The sequence below is a fragment of the Lucilia cuprina genome, chromosome 5 (assembly GCF_022045245.1).
Source record: "Lucilia cuprina isolate Lc7/37 chromosome 5, ASM2204524v1, whole genome shotgun sequence".
Taxonomy (NCBI): domain Eukaryota; kingdom Metazoa; phylum Arthropoda; class Insecta; order Diptera; family Calliphoridae; genus Lucilia; species Lucilia cuprina.
In genome coordinates, this window is record NC_060953.1 from 56403438 (window position 1) to 56429013 (window position 25576).

General features: G+C 27.5%; 1 protein-coding gene across 1 annotated transcript in view; it reads right to left on the minus strand.

Annotated features, from left to right (window-relative positions):
* Positions 1-25033, minus strand: part of LOC111680939 (glucose transporter type 1) — a 59247-nt gene extending 34214 nt beyond the window's left edge. Inside the window, 3 exon segments of the mRNA XM_046951271.1 lie at positions 21918-22134; positions 22319-22432; positions 24853-25033. Of these exon segments, the coding sequence (XP_046807227.1) occupies positions 21918-22134; positions 22319-22432; positions 24853-24997 (476 nt within the window). The 5' untranslated portion in view covers positions 24998-25033.
* Between the last annotated feature and the right edge of the window lie 543 nt (positions 25034-25576).

The window sequence follows — 25576 nt, forward strand, 5'->3', positions numbered from 1 at the left end:
TTTTTTTTTAAATAAAGAAAATATTTGTTTATGTTTTTTTTAGTAAATATTTGTTATACTATTTGTTATTAATTTTAAATAAATATTATTTTTTAATAAAATATTATTTTTATAATATGAGAGTGAAAAAAATTTTTAATTATTTAATCAAACAAAATTAGTTGTATAATATTTATTAAAAACACATGACATGAAAAAAAGTATTTAAAATATTTTTTTAAATATATAAGTATGTAGGGAAAAAATTATTATTAAATTATTTTTTTTAGCAAAAAATAGTAAAATATAAATGCAATGAGTTAAAAATATGCTTATGCTTTTATTATATATGCTTTATGGGCAAATAATGTTAGTATTTTGTGTAAGTGTAGAAATTTTGAAAAATTTAATTAAATTTAAATGTTATAGAAAAAAAAATATTGGAAAATTAGCTGATTTCTCCCTCTTACGCCAACGTAGTCAAAATTGAATAGTTATTTTTTGAAACATTTAAAATTATTAGAGTAGATATATAGATTGATCTACACCAGACTATTGATTCGTCATCAGATTAGTCTATTGGTTGATCTATAAAAGAGTCAATTTTTATCGATACAACAATCTATAGATTGATCTATAGACCAGCCTATCGATTGATCTATATACCAGCCTATCGATTGATCCATAGAACAGTCTATCGATTGATCCGTAGACCAGTCTATAGAGTGATCTATAAGTCAGTCTATAGAGTGATCTATAGATCAGTCTTTAGAGAGACCAGTCTTTAGAGTGGTCTATAGACCAGTCTTTAGAGTGGTCTATAGACCAGTTTTTAGAGTGATCTATACCAGTCTTTAGAGTGGTCTATACCAGTCTCTAGAGTGGTCTATAGACCAGTCTTTAGAGTGGTCTATAGACCAGTCTATAGGGTGATCCATAGACCAGTCTATTTAGACGAGTCTGTTGAGTGATACATACAGACCAGTCTACAGGATGATCTATAGAAAAGTTTATGGAGTTATCTATAAACCAGTCTATAGATTGATCTATAAACCAGTCCATGGATTGATCTATAGACCAGACTATAGATTGATCTATAGACTAAACTATAGAGTGATCTATAGACTAGATTATAGAGTGATCTATAGATCAGTCCATAGAGTGATCTATAGATCAGTCCATAGAGTGATCTGTAGATCAGTCCATAGAGTGATCAATAGAGTGATCTATAAACCAGTCTATATATTGACTGATCTATAAACCAATCTACATATTGATCTATAAACCAATCTATAGATTGATTGATCTATATACTAGTCTATAGATGGATTTCTAGACCAGTCTGTAAATTGATCTATAGACCAGTCAATAGATTGAACTATAGATCAGTATATTGATTGATCTACAGACCAGTCTATAGATTCATCTACATTCTGTATATTGATTTAGAAACCAGTCTATATACTAATCAGAAGACCAGTCTATAGATAAATATAGTCCAGTCTATAGATATATTGATAGACCAGTCTATACATTGATCTAATACTAGTCTATAAATTGATCTATAGCCCAGTCTATAGCTTGATCTATAGCCCAGTCTACAGTTTGATCTATAGACCAGTCTATAGATTAATCTATGGACTGGTCTATTGATTGATCTATAGACTGGTCTATTGATTGATCTATAGACTGGTCTATTGATTTTCTATATACTGGTCTATTGATTGATCTATTGATTGATTTTCTATATACTGGTCTATTGATTGATCTATATGCCAGTCTATAGAGTAATCTATAGCCTAGCTGACTAGTTTATAGACTGATCTATAGACTAGTCTATTGAATGGCCAGTATCTGTTTATGGCTTTTAAAAATTTTAAAAATCAAGTACTTAAGGAAAATCATTGTTAAATTTTATAAAATTATTCTTAAAAAATTCTCATTGCCATCAGTGACAAAAAGACCCCTTAAAATTGCTTTTGCCAAGGAAATCATACACAAATCTTATTACAATCACCCAAAACTGTAAATTTTATGTTACTTCAAAGACATTTAAGTTTAATTTTAACAACAACAAAAAGACAAACATTAAAAACTTTTGCCATATTAACATTTTTATATAACAAATTGGATTAAGTTTATTCGTTGTTTAACATCCACCTCTACCAAAAAGGAATGTTAATCCTTGTAATCCTTTTAAAAGAGTATATATGTGAGTTCTGTAAATGTATTAGTTTACATGTATGCAACGTATTGCAAATGTATCCTATCTTTCTTTCTTTCTCTCTACTCATTTATAAATAAATGAACACAATGGTTTTCAATTTAATATTAATCTGTGATAATCAAGCCCAAAATGCAGTTTTATTCTTTTGTACATAAAGATATACTATATGTACACAAACACACCTACACTCAGCTTTTTAAAACAGTAAAACTTATATAAATTTACCGTTTTTGAGGAAAGGGGAAATCAAAGGTTCTTTAGTAAGCCAAAACAAAAATAATGTAATTGTTGGCGAGAAAAAAAAAACAAAGTTTTCTCATTTATTCTGCAGTGTTTTCATTTATTTCGGAAACACATCTGGTAAAATTTCAACAAGATAATAGTATTACAATGTTTTTAACATTGACACCAACCAATACAGAAATATATTCGTTTATACTTAAAATAATTTCAAAATAGTTAACAGTTTTTAGTAATGGGTAGATTGATTTCCCTTTACCTCCCTTAAATCCGCTCTTGATGTACGAAATGATTATATAATATACTCTATAAACTGGTTTATAAATCGATCTATAAACAGATTAATAGATCATTACATGAACTTATTTATAGATCAATCTTTAGACAGTCTTACAGATCAGTCCATGTATCTATTTATAAATCAGTCCATAAATACATTTTTGAATAGCACGTTCATACGTTGGCCTAAAGACAGGATATATAGACTGATTGGTCTATAAATTTATCGATATAACATATTGAACTAGATATGAATCTTTACTGCAGATCAATCCATAGAATAACCAATCAATAGGATAGATCATTTAGTATATTGTTCAAAAGATCAGTTTATAGTATAATGTTGCTCTAAAGATAAGTCTATATACTTGACTATATATCAATGAATACTACCTTAAGAAACATTGACTGAGGTCTTTATTCGTCTATAAACTGATCAGTAGATAAATCTACAGATTAGACTGATCTATAGATTAGTCTATAGAAACGTTTATAGATTAGTCCACTTATCTATTTATGTGTCAGTCTGTAGACCAGAACAGTCCATACATTAACCTATAGTACAGTAAATGTTAATAGCTTGATAGGAATCTTTACTGTAGATCAATCCATAGAGTAATGGATCAATATAGAAATAGGTTGGCATATTGATCATTCAGTATATTATGCAATAGATCAGTTTATAGACTAATGTAAGTATCGGTGTATGAATCTACAAATATTTTGCTCTAATGTACATTTCAATATACATAATATTAAATAAATTTATAAAATGATTTATGTAAGAATATATAAACTATTAAGTGATCTATTGATCAATATTTAAAATGAAGAATTGATCTACATATCAATCCAAAAACTTATAGTCTTTGAATTTGATGTGTTCTTTGATCAGTATAAAGAAGATCAAATTGGTCGACAAGTCAATCATAAGACTAATCTATATATCAATATGTGGACTGATCTATAAACATATCTATAGCCTAATCTATATACTTATCTATAGTGTGATCTATAGACTGATCTCTAAATTAATCTTTCTACAGATCTAAGGGCAGTTTAGTTTATAAATCATCTTAAGCTTAACATATATCTAGACTAGATGTTTCAATACAATGTTCAACATATACCTCCATTTATAACCGAGCACAAGATCACTTTATAGACTTGGTCTATTGATCATGCTTTAGACTTTCGATAAGAAAAACTCTTACAGTTTTTATTTGTTGAATCTATTAAGTTTAGTTTTTGGTTTGTGTAGGTGCTTGATTATCTGTAACGCAGTACATATAAACCTATTCTTACCCAGCAGTTCTGGTAGCTTTCCTCATTATTTATTAAAGAAATTTATTGTTGGTTTCAAACATGGAAACTTAAAATTCACATTCCTTGTGTACGTAATTTCATTCAAATCCTCTTTGTTTTTTATCAGAACACAAGAGTTTGACAAAGTGTCAATGCATTTGAAGAGATTGCTGACCACCAGGTTGTGCTCATTGTAAACAAGATTGAAGACAGTCGTTATTTTAGTGTTTCCTTTGTAAGCGAGAGTGGACGCAGTCTTCACTTTATACTCCCTTAAGTAATCTAAAAAGTGGACACCTTACAAACTTATGCAAAATTGTTGTGCATAAACTACCTGGGACTAGCTTTCTGCCTATCTCTTTGTAAACTATGAAATGACAATTAAGTTCCACGTAGAACTAACATATGTTCAGTTGTTATGGGCTAGAGGTAACACTGCGACATCAAACGAACTACTGGGAATTAAACTGTTTTTATTTGTGTGTAGTTAAACACATACATACATATGTTTGTGTATGTAAATGAGTGACAACAATAACGATACATTTAATAAAAACAATAACTGTTACAGCTGAGAGAAAAACTTCATTATGGATATTAATAAAGTCAAGTGTATTTGAGTGTAAATAAATGTTTTATAGGTCATTGCATTTTATTTAACCCTTAACTGGCTGAGGCTTAAAAAAGTGCTCTCGTTTATATATACATACATCTAATAATAATAATTCCTTTGTAAATTAAAAAAATATATATCCTTTGATATCTTAATAATAAATGTACATTGTATCAAATCATTGAAATATTAAAAGTTTTTTTTTTCCACTTTGATTTCAAGTTTTAAAACTCAATAAGTGCATGAAGACTTTCCGTACTTAAGAAATAATTTTAAAAAGAAATTGCCTAAGCAAATGCATATCATTTTCCATTTAAGTCTTTGTAAAAATATTTTGCATAATTTTGTTCAATTACAATGACAAGTACCATATTTAAAATAGTCTTTTGATGCTTTCAAGGGTTAATTTCATTGTATATCCTTAATACACATAGAGTGCGTGCAAGTGTATTTTGCAATCGTAAATCGACATAGAGGATTTCAGATAAATGCTTCTTCTGTGGAAATTTTAAATACTATGAAAATACAAAGCTTTCTTTTGTTATTGTTGTTGCTGCTGCTGCTGTTCAAACAAATCTTGCTGTAAGTATGATGTATGATATGTTGTTAAATTCATACATGTTTGAAGATAATGTTATTATTATTGTTATTTGATAAAATACTGAAAGTTTTGCATTTTAGGATTTTCATTGGAAAAGTGTTAACAAAAAAAAAAAAAAAAAAAACAATAATTGTAACATATTTTTATGTTAAGGCTTTGTAAGGACATGTTATTGCAACATAGTGTGTAAACAACAGATTGAAAGATAGGCTGTCCATAAAAGTTATAATTCATTTAGTCTAGAATATGAAACATAAAAATATCAAATGTTTAAGAAAACAATAAACGAGAGGGAATCCCTATAAATTCATTATCAATGATGAGTTAATGTAAAAATCATCAATACTTTAAAATGACATTCACTTTGTAGTTGGAATGCTTTTAATAATATTCTTGGTAAATAAACTTGAAATTTGTTGATATGAATTTTCATTTCTTTTGTTGTTAAACAATACACATGTTAAGACAATTTATATGATGATATCAATATTAAAAACATGATGAAACAATAAAATGAACCCTTAGGGAGACTATTTTTATGTTGCTATTATAAGAGATAATAATAGTTTTTTTTTTGCTACGATGCTGGAAGAAAACGATTAAGTTTGGAATGGATTTTTCAGGTTATTCTGAAAAGCAACCTATGTAGCAGAAAATGTTACTGATCTCGATTAACAGAAATTTATAAAATAAGCTCAAGATCAATTTATCATCTGGTTTATATCTGTATTTAAACTTCTCTATAGGTATGGTCTGTAGAACAATAGATCACAAAATAATTTACAAGTCGATCTATATACTAGTTAATATATCAGTCTATGGTCTCTCTCTTTATCTGATGATAGCCTAGTTCAATTTTTAGTATATAGACTGCTCTAAAGATAAATCTGTAGACTGGTTTGCATTCCTTACATTTCAATTTATAGGCTGATCTATAGTAGGTCAATTTATAGAAGAAAAATCTATAAACTTGACTATCGGTCAATCTCAAGACTAGTTTAACGAACTATAGATGCAGAATCTAGAGACTGATCAATAGATCAATCTAGAGGCTGATTTATACATCAATCGAGATACTGATCTATAAATCAGTCTAAAGACAGTATCAGTAGAGACTGATTTATAGATTAATGTAGAGTCTGATTTATAGATCAATCTAGATACTGATCTATAGATCAATCTAGAGGTTTATCTATAGATTAATCTAGAGACTAATCTATAGATCTAGAGACCAATCTATAGATCAATCTAGAGACTAACCTATATATCAATCTAGAGACTATCCTATAGATCAATCTAGATCTATAGATCAATCTATAGATCATTCTAGAGACTATTCTATAGATCCATCTAGAGACTGATACATAGATCCATCTAGAGACTGATTTATAGATCAATCAAGAGGCAGATCTACAGATCAATCTAGAGACTGATTTATAGATTAATCTGGAGACTGATCTATAAATCAATCTAGAGACTGGTCTATAGATCAGTCTAGAGACTGATCTATAGATCAATCTGAGACTGATCTATTGATCGATCTAGAGACTAACCTATATATCAATCTAGAGACTATCCTATAGATCAATCTAGATCTATAGATCAATCTATAGATCATTCTAGAGACTGATCTATAGATCCATCTAGAGACTGATACATAGATCAATCTAGAGACTGATTTATAGATCAATCAAGAGGCAGATCTACAGATCAATCTAGAGACTGATTTATAGATTAATCTAGAGACTGATCTATAGATCAATCTAGAGACTGGTCTATAGATCAATCTAGAGACTGATCTATTGATCGATCTAGAGACTGATTTATAGAACAAACTAGAGACTCATATATAGATCAATCTAGAGGCTGATCTATAGATCAATCTAGATCTGATCTATAGATTAATCTACAGACTAATCTATAAATCAATCTAGAGGCTGATCTATAGATCAATCTAGATCTGATCTATAGACCAGTCTAGAGACTAATCTATAGATCAATATGGAAACTGATCTATAGTTCAATCTAGAGACTGTTCTATAGATCAATCTAGAGACTGATCCATAAATCAATTTAGAGACTGATCTATAGATCAATCTAGATACTGATCCGTAGATCAATCTAGAGACTGATTTATACATCAATCTAGAGACTGATCTATAGATCAATCTAGAAACTGATCTATAGATTAATCTAAAGACTGATCCATATATCAATCTAAAGACTGATCTGTAAATCAATCTAGAGACTGATACAAAGACTTAGACTATATAGATACAATATAAATTGATCCACACACTAATCCATAGATTAATCTACAGATTAATACATGAGATGAATTTTTTAAACTATTCATTGCAGAGAATTGTAATGATCGCGTTTAAACATTATATGAACACCATTAAGGTCTATATTTTAGAAAATATATAAATTTCAGAAACAAAGTTTAATTTCTCAGATATTTCTGAAAATATTGAAAATAACATATATTAATTAGCAACATACATTTTTATACACTTTGTATTTGTACAAAAAATATTCCATTTTATTAAAAAAAATTATTCTGTTTAAATACTTATATAACCGACCAATTGGCATTTAGGACATTCACCAAATAAAGCAAATATATATTTTAATATTTTTTGTAGATTTTTTAATTCAATTTTTATTTATTTTTTTTAAGAAAAAATTAAAAACAAACAAATTTGTTTAACAACAATAAATATTTGATTTTAAGTTTTTAAAATTAAATTTAAATTGATTTTGTTATAAATTATTTTATTAACTATTTATAAATTCAATTGTTAAAGAAAAATAAATGATTTTTGCGTTTATTTTGTTGTTGTTTATTTTAACAAACCAAAAAAAAAAAAAACAAAAAAAGACAAATTATTAATCGATTGAAAATGTTTATGAACCAATGATTAAATAAAAATTAAAAAACAAATAAAGGTTTTAAAAATGTTTATGGAAAATGGAATATTATTTTACAATACAATGTGGTATGTTGTTGCATGTTGTAGCATGTAGTACGAGTATGTATTAATGTCATATTTAATGTTTCTTTTATTTATATTTAATGAAAGAATTGTACAAATAAATAAATAGTAAATAAATAATTATCTGTAAGTAAATATAAAATTATATTTAATTAATATGAAGTATTAATGTTTATGAAGATTTTTTTTAATGAAATGAGGGATTGTTTCCGTTTTTATTAAACAATAATTAGGTTTTGTTTTAATATATATTTTTTATACTTTTTTTTGGTGAAAAGCCTTTAATACCAATTAGTTTTTTGTTACAAATATTTAACAATAATATTTTTAATAACATCACTATAAATTGTTCTTTTTTTGGAAATTTTGAAATTTGGAAAAATATATAAAACATTTAGAAAAGATTGCGTGATATAAAATGGTTTTAAAGTGGATGTGTGTGCATTAATGTTAATGTTTTTGTAAAAAAATATAATTAAACATTATGTAGATATTAATACATAGATCCTAAATTAATTTTTACATTCTTGTGGACAGTTTGGTTAATGAATAATTGACAACACAAAAAATTTATCAAATCGAAGTCTTTATGAATTTTTGCAGAAAATCTCTCAGTGATGAGTACACCCCTATCGTAGCGACCAGACATGTAGAACTAAAAGGAACTAATAGAATTAACAAGTAATTAAAGGTTTAAAAGTATTTAACTTATTTTGCAATCCAGACCTGAAACTGTAGAGTACAAAAGGGTATATAGTAGATTATATACCGGGATAATGACTTGCTTTAAACTAGACAATAAACTAAATTATGGAATATTTCACCAGAACATAGACTAGACTATATAATAGAATACAGACTATGCTATTGACTAGACTATAGAGTAGAATGGACTAGACTATAGTACATACTAAAGACTATAGCCTGGAATTTGGACTAGACTATAGACTAGACTATAGACTAGACTATAGACTAGACTATAGACTAGACTATAGACTAGACTATAGACTAGACTATAGACTAGACTATAGACTAGACTATAGACTTGACTTTAGACTAGACTATAGACTAGACTATAGACTAGACTATAGACTAGACTATAGACTAGACTATAGACTAGACTATAGACTAGACTATAGACTTGACTTTAGACTATACTATAGACTAGGCTATAGGCTAGACTATAGACTAGACCATTGACTAGACTAAATACTGGACTACAGACTATGGATCGGACTATAGACCTGATTATTGACCAGTTTATAAGCAAGACTTTTGAGCAGAATAAAAACCAGTGGATTAGGGCTTAACTATAGACCAGTCTATAGGACATACACTAGATCATAGTTTAGGGTGTTGACTAGAGTATAAACTGGGTTGTAGGGTAGACTTGAGATCAGACTGTAAGACAGAATATAGGCTAGAAAATAGACTAGGCTGTTTTTAGTCCATTTAGTAGTGTTTAGATTAGATTGTAGTGTAGACTATATATGAAACTGTAGATGAGACTACAGACCAGGCTCTGGCCAGACAATTGGTAAGACTATAGACCAGACTATAGACCAGACCATAGACCAGACTATAGACCAGACTATAGACTAGACTATAGACTGGACTATAGACTAAACTACAGACCAGACTATAGACCAGACCATAGAATAGACCTTGCTTATAGACGATTTAAAGAAGGACTTAAAAGTACCAAAGTACTGTTTCAAATAAATGCACTATTGAAAACAATTTTATAATGTTGAACGTCAAATCAAGGTAGATATAGTTTTTATATAAATAACTTATAATAGAAAACCATCAGCTTATTTTGGAAAGATTGCTTTAATATTGATAACATCCCTACATCGTTTTATATATAATTAATAAAACAATTAATATCCTGCATTAATTTAAACCAATTAAATTTAAAATAACAATTACACAAAGATACTTTTACACATAAAACGACAAAACAATGTTGCTGTAAATATTTATATTTAATGAAAATTTATGAAAATGTAATAAATAGAAAATAATACACATGTAATGCATTTATGTGTGTATGTATGTGTGTATTAAGGTAATGTTATTTAATATACGAAAAATGTTTTTGAAAACTAAAATCTCCTTCAATGTATATAATTACACATTTTTATATACACATGTTAATAAATCTATCCAGAATTTATGTTTTTTAAATGAAATTAATATAACATTTTTTTACATTGAATAGTGGGCGTGTCTGCATTGTGCAGCTGCGTTATTTTATAATAATTAATTTTATTTTGTAAAATATTACAAGGTGTTTATGTTTATATATTTTGTTTTTTTGCTTAAATAGTTTTTTATTTAATGAAACAAAAAAGTTAATAAACATTTTCATTAATTAGGTTTGAATTTTTAATTATATACTAGAGAGAGTATTAAGAAGTTGCAGTTTTTTGTTTTTGTTTTGCTTTTCCTTTACAAATTTACTGCCATTCACTTCAATTATCATTGAAAGCTTTTAATTTGCTACAAAGCCAAACTATTTAAATAAAAACGCATTTAATTCGTAAATCTCTTTAGTAAATTTATTCGCTCTAGTTTTGCTTGGTTTTTTCTTTCTTTGTTGGCGTAAGTTTACATATGTATATGTATTTTTAAATTAATTACTTTGCATTATATAAATAACGTGCTATTAACATGCTCTTTTTGAGGACAAAAACAAAAAAAGTATATAAATTAGTTATAGTTTGATTAATTTTACTAAGTGTTGGTTTTTATATAAAAACTCTTTTAGGGTCTAATTCATACACTTTTATCAATGGTTTATAAATCTAATTTTCATACGAAATTTGTTCTGTAGACCTTTGATAAATGTTTATGTTAAAGGCAGTTAGACAGAATATTTATCATTTTAGAACATGCAAAATTTCATCTTATTTTAAGTTTTTCCTAGATAAAGTTTTTTTTTTTTGCTTGAGAATCCAAGTAGAAAATTCTTGTCTTTACATAGAGTTAAATAGATATATACACGTCTGGTACCAAATTGACACCAAAGTGTTTATAATTTTTCAATAGCATTCGCTGTCAAAATATACACATACATACGTACGACAACACTCGTTGCCGAAATCTAAATTTTTTTAAAACGTGACAAACAAACCGTTGTCTTACTTTGCTAACTTTGGTGTCAATTTAGTACCGGGCGTGTATATTTCTGTTTCCTTCTGTGTATAGAATAAACCTAGCTATATGACACCTAAGTCCTATTGACTGATAAGTCTTACGTCCTTTCTACTTTTAAAGCCTTGGAACGGATGGTCGATAGTATGGTTAAAGATAGTATATAAGATAAATACCCTAAATATAAGCAGCATGCTGATGTAAAGGGACCACTACATAGGTGAATCCATCGATTGCACACTGTTTACACTGGCGGTATGCAAATCGAAGGCGCCTTAAATGGCGTGCACAAAGATACTCTTATCCAACCCCTAGACCAGTTTCTACTATATATTATGGAACAGATGGATAAGCTGGGAGGTGTACGGTATAACTATTTAGCCTTCAAAGGACTTTAACCAAGAAAGGACTTAGAACTGTCTGCTATGCAGTTTCGAAATTATTTATGTAGAAAAGCTGAGGAGGCTCTGAATACGGCCTAAAGTCATGAGGGGTTAATGTTAACTCGGCGAAAACGGAAATCTGTCTTTTTACAAGAAAGACAAAAATGTCTACGTATAATGAACACTGCCTTCTGGACAAGAAGCTAGTGGTGGCAAACAAAAAGGTTAAGTACTTAGGTGTGTTCCTTGATTGGAAGTTTATGTGTAGACACCACATAACAAGGCACATCAATTGCGGTGCGATATATAGAAGAACTATAGACATAAAATGGGGTCTTAATCCAACAATAATACTTTATAAAAATATAATTATACCAATTATAGCTTATGTCTCAATAATCTTGTGGAAGATTCATAACTTCAGGCTAACTAGCCAAAACGGTTATAGGGCACGTTATTAATGTATACAATGAACGCTCATTCTAGAAAGAGTATCTTGGTCAAGCGGAACATTAGTGCAAAAACCGTTATCCATTGCTACACAGCGTAAATTAGATTAACGATGTACGAATGTCGAGTACTTTACGTGAAAACCTGCCTTGACGACTATATAACGCGGTGGCGTCATCCACTGAGTAGACTTGATAGCGGTCTACCATACACTACTAAATCCTTATATGAAGAAATCATACATAGATGTGTCGGTGTCTATGTACAAGCATTTTGCTAAAGTACTCGAGCTGCTAAATCTCTTGCCCCGTTGCAGAATAACAGGCAGCATGGGATCAATTCCAATAAGTACCGCATCAAGTAATAAGCAATCACTGTTCTAAAGTCAATAGAAGGGGAGACAACGCCAACATCACGTGAAATAAATTTTCCGGATATACAGGTAGGTGAACACCCTATTGATGCTAATAAAGATTGTATTATTTAAAATGCAATACCCATCATCTTATGACCTATTCCAGTGCATTCATTAAACTCTTAAAGCCCGCGCAACCTCACTACTGAGGCAGTTCCAAGAGATGTATTTAGTGGTCCGAAATACCCAACATAATGGATCAGGATCCCTCTATACTGAACTGATTTATGTAACAAAGAATGCCCCGACACTTAGTGGCGTAGCGTGAATCAATATATTCTGTTGAGATAACAACAGCATCAAAAACGTTCATTACTAATTTCCAATATATGGACCCTTTACCGATCTTTTACTAATTTTCGCATCAGTTCTATTCCCATGATTATAAAGATCTCTCTATGGAAAGCTTTAACTGAATACTCTCCCAGTGATAAGGTTTACATCATATGAGTACCAGGCCGCTCGACAGTAGTCGGCTACGAAAGGGCGAATGTTTTAGCTTTAAAGGAAAAGGGGGATCTCGAGGTAGTTAACCTAGTGAACGCCAAACCATTCGACTCAAGCGTGCAAAGAACCATGAGAGCAAAACGAGAAATATCCTCAAAATGAGCAAGTCTTAGATTTGTGTGATGGTATGCAGATTCAGACGAATATAGAGAATGTCAAGAGACAGTAAAACTCTGATACACTTCCTTTGGCTATGTCATTCGTCGAAGTTAGATCCAATTATCTTATAAATTTCTTACTTGGAAAATTCATGAGAATTACTTCCAGAAAACTGTGTTTCTGAAGCACCTCAAAAGATAATAATTTAATAATTTTTTTTTTTTTAACCAACAGACATTTTTATACCCTACACCAGTATTTGTACTAATGTTTATAACAAGCAAAATATACCAATCGGTTCAAAATCATTTTCTGAGTCTAAATCTTTTGCGCACTTTACTTTACTTACTTACATAGTAAGTATTCTTTTGAGCCAATGGCGATCGGTCCATTACTTCCGTCTTTGAATAGGGCTTCAAAAAGCGAAAATAAACTTAGTTTTATATAAGTCTTAATTCTGCTGATTTTCGTAAAGGTCGAGCCTCAATTGACTAATAACACGAAGATATTCTGCATAAGTAACTAAGGAAGAAATAAATTCTCCACCAAAATTAAAAAGGATTGCACTATAATGACCCCTATATAACCCCATATTTAAGAATTTCGGATTTTAGAGAAAATCCCTAAAAAGTTCAAAATTGCTTTTCTAAAAAGTGATTAAATAAAGATTCTAAAAGGAAGATTTTTTTTTAAATTAACTTTTTTAAGAAATAATTTTTGAAAAATTTCCTTTTTTAAAAACTTTCTTTAAAAATGAATTAAATTGGGAGGAAAACATAAAAATCTATATATAAAAAAGTGTCACAGTTACGATGCGTTATTATATTTTGCAAAATAATTTATTACTTTTTATAAAAAAAGTGCATGTGTATAATCTACAATCATATTTTATAATTTTGTTTTTTTTTTAAACATGAACGATTAAAATAAAAGGACATTTCTAATAAACAAAAAATAAAAGTGTTTCAATGATTAAGCAAATTAAATGTAAAACATACTTATTTAGTGGCGACAAAACCATTCCACCACTACTTCTTGTATTTTAGCACAAATTAGGTTAGTAGTTGTTGTAGTTTTGAGTATATATAAGATGAAGTTTTGTTGTTTTTTTTTTTTAATTTAATTTTATTAATGAATGCGAAAAGAATTTACATGAAAAGTGTTGATTAAAACGTGACGGTGTTCATTTTATTTTGTTGCGTTACGTTACAATTAAAGTGACAAATTACACACAGCGAGAAACAAATGAAATTTACAATGAATAGAAGAAGAAAAGAAAATGAAAAATAAAAAATAAATAAAAAATTTTAAATAATGTTAGTTAAGAGTAAAGAGTAATATATAAGTGATAAAATAGTGAATTCAAAAGTGAGATGAATACTAAGAGTTATTAAAAAAAAAAAGAAATTCAAAACGGTTTATAACCCTTTTGTATATGATACTTTCCAAACCTTGTAAGAAGCAAGTTTAAAAATTTGTGTAAATTAAATAATTTAGTTTATATATAATAAATAGTTACAGTCTTTAAATTAAGTTTTTTACAATTTAATTTGCGAAAACTATGTTCGCTTTTTCTTTTGTCAGTGCTAATTAAAATTAGTTCTTTTTTCATATCATTTTTTCTTTTTGTTATTGAAGTTTATTTTCACAAACTTTTTTATTTAGTTTATAAAAATATTCTTTTATTTTATTATGTTTCAATTTTAAAAAGAGTATTTATTTTAATGTGCTTCCGTTGGAAAGTTATCATTTAATGACGTTAAGTTTTTTTCTTTTTTTAAAAAAGGAGTATTTAAAAAAAAATTTATTTACACAAATTATGTTAGTTTTGTTTTAAAGTTAGTTTTGTTTGTTTATATTTACAATAAAGCTACATAAAATAATGAGAGGTATTCACAGTTTTAAAATTTTTAACTAAAAAAAGAAATTATATTTCAAATTCCTAAAAGTAGGCAACACTTTTAAAATTGTCATTTTATATGCAGTTAAGAAGAGAAAAAACACGTAAGAGTGTAATATTCAAGGACTTGTATGGGATTTTACAAAAACGTGTAACGATATTGTTTCAAACATCGAGCTCTTTCCATTCGGAATCTATCGTGCAGTCAAGAGACAGACGGACGGACAGACATGACTTAGAATTTAATAAGGACCTAAAATATATAAACATTTATGGGTCTATGATCAATATTTCGATGTTTCTTCTGAGTTTTCTCTGAACATACCTGTACAAGGAAGAAAATTTCAATGATATCATTCGGTAACAGCACCGAGCTTATTTGGACAACCACTACATATGTAGGTATTCTGTAGGCAACTGGTCACCCGTAGTATTAGATTATGTGGTTCTATGCTTCGACTCCATGTCAAATAGTTCCAAGGAATGTCTTAGGAGTTAAATAACATCACTAGTTTATATTACCGGCAGACTAAAGGTATTGATAGTACCTTTTCACCTTGGGATTGCAAAACACCAAGATGAGGGTTGTTTATCAGGGAAACATGCCCCGGGGGGATGTACAAATAGCATATAGAGGGTATATAGAAGATAGTGAACGTAAGCATGTAGGGCACGAAGTGAGAATCCATAAAGGAGATTTTTTGGTACTTTTTCGTTCTTCAAAAGGTTATTTTTAAAATTTGTATAATATTGAATCTAGAATAATCAAATTAAGCATGTAGGACCCTGAGAAAGTGACAACCCAGAAACATGAAATTAAAATGAAGAGAACTTTTTGGTATTTTTTCATAGAAACATGAAATTAAGTATGTGGAGCCTAAATTAAGTGAGGACCCGCAGAACGATTTTTTTGGTACTTTTCGTTCCTTAAAAGGTACTGTTCTATAATTAAAATGAATTTAAGTATGTAGGGCCCAGAGTAAATGGCCTTTTTGGATTTTTTGGTACCTTTTTCGTTTTTCTTATGGTACTTTTTAATTTTTTATAATATTGAATCTAGAAACATGAAATTAACTTTACTGATTTTTTTTCACACCATGGTCAAAGGTATTTAAGATTCGGATTAGCCGAATATAGAACTCTTATTTGTTTTTATTTATATAGAAAATGTTCAAAAATTTCTCTTTTTATTTTTTTATAGAAATTTAAAAAAATGATATTTTTGGCAAAAATTTATCTTTTTTATAGATTTTTTTTTAAATTTTCCCTTTTTAAAGCAAATTTTTAAAATTTTCTCTAGAAATAGATTTAAAATTTTTCTTTTGTATAGCAATTTTGTAAATGTAATTTCGAAAATTTTCCTTTTTTTAGAAAATTTCTCTCTTTTAATAAAATTTTTGAAAAATTATTTTTTTATATAAAGTTTATATTTTTTAATTGTACTATTTTATAAACATTTTTTGGAACATTTCTTTTTTATATAGAAAATTTTCAAAAACTTCTCTATTTTATAGGAAGTTTTCGAAAACTTCTCTATTTTATAGAAAGTTTTCGAAAACTTCTCTATTTTATAGAAAGTTTTCGAAAATTTCTCTATTTTATAGAAAGTTTTCGAAAATTTCTTTATTTTATAGAAAGTTTTCGAAAATTTCTTTATTTTATAGAAAATTTCTTTATTTTATAGAAAATTTTCGAAAATTTCTCTATCTTATAGAAGATTGTCGAAAAATTATTTATTTTATAGAAAATTTTCGAAAATTTCTCTATTTTTTAGGAAGTTTTCGAAATTTTCTCTATTTTATGGAAGTTTTCGAAAATTTCTATATCTTACCGAAAATTTTAAAAAATTTTTCTATTTTATAAAAAATTTTCAAAAATTTTTCTATTTTATAAAGAATTTTCGAAAATTTCTGTATTTTATAAAAAAATTTTCTAAAATTTCTCTATTTATAGAAAATTTACAAAAATTTCTCTTTTTAATAGAAAGTTTTCGAAAATTTCTCTATTTTATAGAAAGTTTTCGAAAATTTCTCATTTTTTAAAATTTTTAAATTTCGAAACTTTTTTAGAAGTTTTCGTTATTTTCTCCTTTTTTAAAAACTTTTTATATTAAATGTTCAAAATTTATTTTATCTTCTAAAATTTTGAAATTCCCGTTTTTTATACAAAATTTTCGAAAATATTTCTTTCATATAAAAAATTTTCAAAAACTTATAAAACGTATCTTTGTTATAAAAATTTTCATCTTTCGAAAAGAAAAAAACAATTTTGAAAAATATTTCTTTTTTTATAGAAAATTTCTTTTGATTTTTTATAGAAAATTTTCGAAAATTTATCTTTTTGGTAAAAATTTTCTCCTTCTTTTTGGAAAATTTAAGAAAATTTCCTTTTTTTTAAACATTGACTTTTTTTTTATAAATTTCTATCTTTCAAAGAAAATGTTAAATTTTTTTTCTTTTTTAAAGATCGTTTATTTCAATTTTTAAATTTTTTAAAATATTTTAATTTTCTACGGAAAATTTTTTATTTGTACCCTAAAAGTATGCTGAATTTCCCCCACTTTTCCAAAAATAAACTGTGACTACCCTCTTTTATTTAATTTATACTTTATGTATATCATTGTGTTATTTATTTTTTTAACATAAAACAAAGTAAAATAATATTAGTAGTAGTTGTTGTTTATATTAATAAGCAAAAATTTTGTTTAACGTTTTGTTTGAAAATTAAGTGATTAGTAATGTTACATTAACGTTAAAAACAATACAAAAAATTTATAACAAATAAAGAAAACTTATTAACACTTTTTCAAAATAACAAAAGAATTTGAATAATCTTTTTTGGTTTTTTTCTTTAGAATGATTAATGAAAATGTAAAATGATTTGTTAAGAGAATAAATAATTTATTTTAATTTATACCTGGGGGGCATTGTTTCCATCATCATGATGTTGGGATTTTTTTGTTCTTAATATTTGGCTGTTGTTAAATTTCTGTTAATTTTTTTTGTAACAAAAATATATATTTTTTGTTTCGTTGATAATCAGGGGGTTACAAATAGGTTCCTTTTTTTTTGCTTTTCGTGTTGTAGTTTAATTGTGAAAAATTAAAAACTCTTTTTTTTTGTTCTTTGGTTATAAAATGTTGTAAAAAAGATGATGTGATGTTTTTTTTTTTGATAATTTTTAAAAATTTCTATATTATTTAAATCTTATATTTCTTTTTTAATTTTCTATTATTTTTTTTTTTTTTTAATTTTCTATTAAGTACTTTTTGCAGTATTTTGGTGAATGTCGTTTAAATGCCTTTTTTAGAATTTTTAGTTTATATTTTTTTGCGACAATTCTGTTGTGCTGTTCTTTTTTGTCTTCTTTTTTAAATATTTAGTAAAAACTTAATTTCTTTCTTTTTTTTTCTTGCTAAAGAGTATAATTGACTTAAAAGTTTCGTTTAGTTTTTTTTGCTCGATTTTTTGTTTTTAGAAATTTCTTTAAGTATTTTTAACGTTGCTTTAAATTAACATAATCTGCGCAATAATTATAGTTAATATATTTTTGTTTGATTTTTTTTTAGTAAATATGTATATTTATATTTTTATAGGATTAAATATAATATATTTTGTTGTTGTGGTGATTGTGATTTTTGGAGGGTGGGTGAAGAATACATCCAGAAAAGAAAAAATAAACACAACATAAATTAATATATTATAAATATTTTAGAGCCTAAAAATATGTTAAAAGTTTTAAAATGTTTAAAGGATAATCACCCAGCAAACATTTTTTAAATATTTAAAAAATAAAACAAAAATAATTTAAATTGTTTTTGTATATTTGCTGGGTTGTGTTTGTTTAAGTATTTAATCTAAAATTAATAACACAAACTACTAAATCATATAAAAAGGTCTTGTTAATAATTTATTTTTTTAAATTAAACTAAAATATCTGTAATTAATACTAAATATTTAAAAATGAATCTTATTTTCTATATAAAAATTGCCAATTATGTATGTTGTTGTGTATTTTAAAGTGTAAACATTATTGATATTTTATAAGTTTTTTAATGGAGTAGATTTCAACAGATTTTTTCTCTCTTTTTTTTTGTAAAAATAGCAATTTTGTCAATGATTGCTAACGCTGTCATTACAAAGTGAATTATTATTTTTAACAAAAAACAAAAGTTTTTCTGCAAATATTATATGTAAATAAATGTCTAGTTATTCAACGAGTCGTATGAGTAATATTTAATTGATTCAATATTTATCATACGCAACAATAGCAAAGCTTTTTGATTGAAAACCTTGAGTAATATCAAGTGTTTTAGAACGAAAAATAAGTGCACTAGTACAATTTCAAACTAGTTCTAGTTCAATTCTAGTTCAGTTCTAGTTCAGTTCTAGTTCAGTTCTAGTTCAGTTCTAGTTCAGTTCTAGTTCAGTTCTAGTTCAGTTCTAGTTCAGTTCTAGTTCAGTTCTAGTTCAGTTCTAGTTCAGTTCTAGTTCAGTTCTAGTTCAGTTCTAGTTCAGTTCTAGTTCAGTTCTAGTTCAGTTCTAGTTCAGTTCTAGTTCAGTTCTAGTTCAGTTCTAGTTCAGTTCTAGTTCAGTTCTAGTTCAGTTCTAGTTCAGTTCTAGTTCAGTTCTAGTTCAGTTCTAGTTCAGTTCTAGTTCAGTTCTAGTTCAGTTCTAGTTCAGTTCTAGTTCAGTTCTAGTTCAGTTCTAGTTCAGTTCTAGTTCAGTTCTAGTTCAGTTCTAGTTCAGTTCTAGTTCAGTTCTAGTTCAGTTCTAGTTCAGTTCTAGTTCAGTTCTAGTTCAGTTCTAGTTCAGTTCTAGTTCAGTTCTAGTTCAGTTCTAGTTCAGTTCTAGTTCAGTTCTAGTTCAGTTCTAGTTCAGTTCTAGTTCAGTTCTAGTTCAGTTCTAGTTCAGTTCTAGTTCAGTTCTAGTTCAGTTCTAGTTCAGTTCTAGTTCAGTTCTAGTTCAGTTCTAGTTCAGTTCTAGTTCAGTTCTAGTTCAGTTCTAGTTCAGTTCTAGTTCAGTTCTAGTTCAGTTCTAGTTCAGTTCTAGTTCAGTTCTAGTTCAGTTCTAGTTCAGTTCTAGTTCAGTTCTAGTTCAGTTCTAGTTCAGTTCTAGTTCAGTTCTAGTTCAGTTCTAGTTCAGTTCTAGTTCAGTTCTAGTTCAGTTCTAGTTCAGTTCTAGTTCAGTTCTAGTTCAGTTCTAGTTCAGTTCTAGTTCAGTTCTAGTTCAGTTCTAGTTCAGTTCTAGTTCAGTTCTAGTTCAGTTCTAGTTCAGTTCTAGTTCAGTTCTAGTTCAGTTCTAGTTCAGTTCTAGTTCAGTTCTAGTTCAGTTCTAGTTCAGTTCTAGTTCAGTTCTAGTTCAGTTCTAGTTCAGTTCTAGTTCAGTTCTAGTTCAGTTCTAGTTCAGTTCTAGTTCAGTTCTAGTTCAGTTCTAGTTCAGTTCTAGTTCAGTTCTAGTTCAGTTCTAGTTCAGTTCTAGTTCAGTTCTAGTTCAGTTCTAGTTCAGTTCTAGTTCAGTTCTAGTTCAGTTCTAGTTCAGTTCTAGTTCAGTTCTAGTTCAGTTCTAGTTCAGTTCTAGTTCAGTTCTAGTTCAGTTCTAGTTCAGTTCTAGTTCAGTTCTAGTTCAGTTCTAGTTCAGTTCTAGTTCAGTTCTAGTTCAGTTCTAGTTCAGTTCTAGTTCAGTTCTAGTTCAGTTCTAGTTCAGTTCTAGTTCAGTTCTAGTTCAGTTCTAGTTCAGTTCTAGTTCAGTTCTAGTTCAGTTCTAGTTCAGTTCTAGTTCAGTTCTAGTTCAGTTCTAGTTCAGTTCTAGTTCAGTTCTAGTTCAGTTCTAGTTCAGTTCTAGTTCAGTTCTAGTTCAGTTCTAGTTCAGTTCTAGTTCAGTTCTAGTTCAGTTTTAGTTCAGTTCTAGTTCAGTTCTAGTGCTTTCCAATCAATTGTTTCTTAAGAAATACTGCATTGATGAAATCTACTTTTTTGTTTTAAGTAATTAAATTCAATTAAATGAAATACAAAAAATATAATAAAATAGAATTTCGATTCAGAAGTCAATCAGTATGAAGGATTTGACTTATTTGACTTATTAATATGAAAGTTTCAGCTTTTTTGGTTTTCATTTATCTCACATTTTGCCGATAGTCTTTTGTTGTTAATTTGTTGTAATATTAATTTGATAATTTGTTTTAAGTTTTTACTCTTAAAAAATGAATTAGATAAAAAAGCGTATATCTGAGAAATTTTAGGAGATTAAATTTTGAACAAACGTTCTTGACCATCTTTGAAACATTGAAAAAACGAGTAGAACCTTCCACTATAAGGTAAAGTTCATAAAACTTTTAATTTCTATTATAATCGAAATTCTACTGTTAAGAAAAAAACATAAAAATCATAAACTAAAGTTTTAAAACACAATATGCAACTACGTTTAAATGCATCTATATATGTATTATTGTATGTAGCAGTATCTATGTAAATAAGTTTCTATGTAAAAGTATTAATGTAAAAGTGTAAGTGTGTTTGGTTTTTTTTGTATTTAAATAAATTGTTGTTTTTATTGTTATAGTGTAAAAAGTGAGTAGTTGGAAGTGTTGATAAGTTGATATAGTATATATATATACTTTTTTCTATATAAAATTATAAGTTTTTAATAATAAATATGTGTTGTTTAAAAAGAAACAAATATAGTTAAGATACATATACAGAGAGAGATAGAGATGAAGATAAAGATTAAAATATATATATATGTATATAAGAAAATACTTACTCAAGTAACAATTGCCGCAGGGTTGCTTCATCTTCGCCATGACATCTTAATCTTGATTCATAATTTGCATTACGTTCACGTTCGTTTTGTGTGTGACGAGAACGTTTGGGTACGTAGCTAAAGGAGTGACGATAAAAACGACCACCACCAGTATTTCCGTTATTTGTATTTGAACCAAAACCACCACTACTAATGTTGCGTGTATTATTATAAGCGTCTGAAGAGGATGATATGAATGATGATTACGATTATAAGATTTTAAAGATTATTATTATTATGGAGCAGAGAAGTTAGTGATTTAATGTAAGAAAGAAAAAAATATGTAAAATTTTGTTAAAATTGTTTAAAAAAATAGTTTTTTATAAAATCTATTTATATTTTAAAAGTTGTAAAATAATTACCTTCTGGTCTCAGTCGTACAGGAGGCGAGGTCAACTTAAGTGCTGTTGTAGAAGGCGGAGTCTTGCGTCGACCACCAAACACATAGTCATATGAATCTTCACTCAAATTGGACACTAAATTAATAGATTTTTATTTCTTTTTTTTAAACTTAATGATTTCAAAACATGATTTTTAATTTTTTTAAAAATTATAACACATTTTAAAAGCAAAACTAAAAATGTTTAGAAAAAAACAGGAAAAACTAAAATAAATAAAATTATATTTAAATAAAAAACTAAATTGTTTGTTAATTTTTTATACTCACTCTACAACGAAAATTTAATAATTTGTTTTATTTTAATTTTTTTAGTTTATATTTTTTTAAATTGTTTAAGCCATTTTGTTTGTTTATTTTATAAAAACAAATAAATATATATTTTTTTAAACATTTTTAAAAGGATTTCACCATAAATAAAAGAAAACAGAGAAAAAGAGTTAAAAAACAAGTTTTAATACAATTGTTGTTATTTGATTGTCAATGTTAACGATTTTTTTTTGTTTTTGTTGGTGAATTCATAGTGACATAAGAATAAGACAAAAACAGAGAAGATTTCTTAATGAAAATTACAACAATTACAATAACAAAGAAGATGAGTAGGTAAAGAAAGTAAACAGAGTGGAAAAAACAAAAACAAGTGTAAACAACACAAAACAAAGCAGCTGCTGTATTTGTTATAGTAACGAAACAGAGTTGCAATTTTTGTTTTGTTTCCGTTGCAGCCATGTTATTTTTTTTACACATACACACACACACTTACAAAAGACAGAGTAAAACTTAAACTAAAGGATTGTTGTACAAAAAAGCTAAAGTTCAAAGAAATTTGAAAGAAAGTTGAAAAAAAGTCATGATGGCTCATGAAACAACTACCAAAAAATGTGAGTAAGTGATTGATTGATGGATGGATGGTCTTTCATAGTAAATGACAGTCACAATGACTGATTATACAACTATTTTAATGGCATATTGTCAGCTTGATTACAAATATGAGTTTGTTGGGAAATGTTTCATGCTTAAGATTTAGTTTTTTTTTTAATTAAATTGAAGAATTTCAAAATTTAAAGGGGATTTAACGACAAACAGGGGAACAAAATTTATATGTGTTTTTATGTTTTTTTGTTTGTTGTATTTTTTCAAGTGATTAAGTGTCAACTAAACAAAAATATCTAACATCGATTTATGAAAATTTTATGAAAATGTAACGATTTACATTTCCAAAAAATGAGCAAACTAAAATAAATAAAAAAACTAAAAACAATTACTACTTAATTTATTATTTTAAATAATATTAAAAATTCAAATATATTTTGCAGTTCGGTTAGAGGTTGAGCTGTAGTGTTATTCTGTTCTTTTTTTGTTTCTATTTCTGTTCTAGTTCTGTTCTAGTTCTGTTCTAGTTCTTTCCTAGTTCTGTTCTAGTTCTGTTCTAGTTCTGTTCTAGTTCTGTTCTAGTTCTGTTCTAGTTCTGTTCTAGTTCTGTTCTAGTTCTGTTCTAGTTCTGTTCTAGTTCTGTTCTAGTTCTGTTCTAGTTCTGTTCTAGTTCTGTTCTAGTTCTGTTCTAGTTCTGTTCTAGTTCTGTTCTAGTTCTGTTCTAGTTCTGTTCTAGTTCTGTTCTAGTTCTGTTCTAGTTCTGTTCTAGTTCTGTTCTAGTTCTGTTCTAGTTCTGTTCTAGTTCTGTTCTAGTTCTGTTCTAGTTCTGTTCTGTTCTAGTTCTGTTCTAGTTCTGTTCTAGTTCTGTTCTAGTTCTGTTCTAGTTCTGTTCTAGTTCTGTTCTAGTTCTGTTCTAGTTCTGTTCTGTTCTAGTTCTGTTCTAGTTCTGTTCTAGTTCTGTTCTAGTTCTGTTCTAGTTCTGTTCTAGTTCTGTTCTAGTTCTGTTCTAGTTCTGTTCTAGTTCTGTTCTAGTTCTGTTCTAGTTCTGTTCTAGTTCTGTTCTAGTTCTGTTCTAGTTCTGTTCTAGTTCTGTTCTAGTTCTTTTTTGTTCTAGTTCTGTTCTAGTTCTGTTCTAGTTCTGTTCTAGTTCTGTTCTAGTTCTGTTCTAGTTCTGTTCTAGTTCTGTTCTAGTTCTGTTCTAGTTCTGTTCTAGTTCTGTTCTAGTTCTGTTCTAGTTCTGTTCTAGTTCTGTTCTAGTTCTGTTCTAGTTCTGTTCTAGTTCTGTTCTAGTTCTGTTCTAGTTCTGTTCTAGTTCTGTTCTAGTTCTGTTCTAGTTCTGTTCTAGTTCTGTTCTAGTTCTGTTCTAGTTCTGTTACTGTATAATACTATTCTAATTCTATTTTAATTTTAGTCCTAATTGAATTTGTTGATCAAAAAACAAAAAATACTTTAATTACACCAATAAATAATTTTGTTATTACACAAAAATAATCAAAGAGGTATTCGTTTATTATGAATTTAAAAAAAATTAAAATTGAAACACAAACATGCTATTTCAAGTAAAAGAAGATAATATATATGATTTTGAGTGAAAAAACAAAACAATAAATATTCTGTTAAGCCCACCTGGAAATCCCGTTAATGGTTTAAGAACTTGTGTTGAACGCAGTGGCGGTAATAGCGGTGGCAATTGTCCAAATGGATCTTGGTCGGTCGATATGGAAGACGATGTTGGTGGAGAGATCATCGATATATCAACGCTATGCGCCATTTCATTATTACGGCTAGCTAAATATGATTTTTTCCATAAAATTGTTTAAAATTATAATGAAATAAAAATTACAGTTGGGAATAGAAAAAGATAGAGAATGGAAACAAAATAGCTTAGCTTAGTTTAAAAATGATTTAATTAAATTATATAAAATGTGTTTATACATATTTAAAAAAAAAACTTCACAAAGGACACGTATGAGTGATATTTATTTAATTAAATATTTATCATACGCAACAAAACAAAAACTAATTGTATATATTTGTTGAACTTTCAAACTCTAATGCACTAAATTAAATAAAATAATTTTTCTCTTATTTAGTTTATTTTTACTTAAAAAGGTTTTCAAAATGTTGTTACAAAAACTTTTCTTAAATATTTACAGTTAATTCTATTTAATTTCGACTCCTAAAATCGTTTAAAAGTACGATTTAAATCACAGAAATAAATATGAATACGAAATCTTTATCTAAATTTCATCTCTTCATAAATGACAACGAAGATTTATAATAAAATTTAAATAAATGTTCTTTTCATTTGGCCCAGAACGAAAAATCAGTGCACGAGTACAATTTGTAA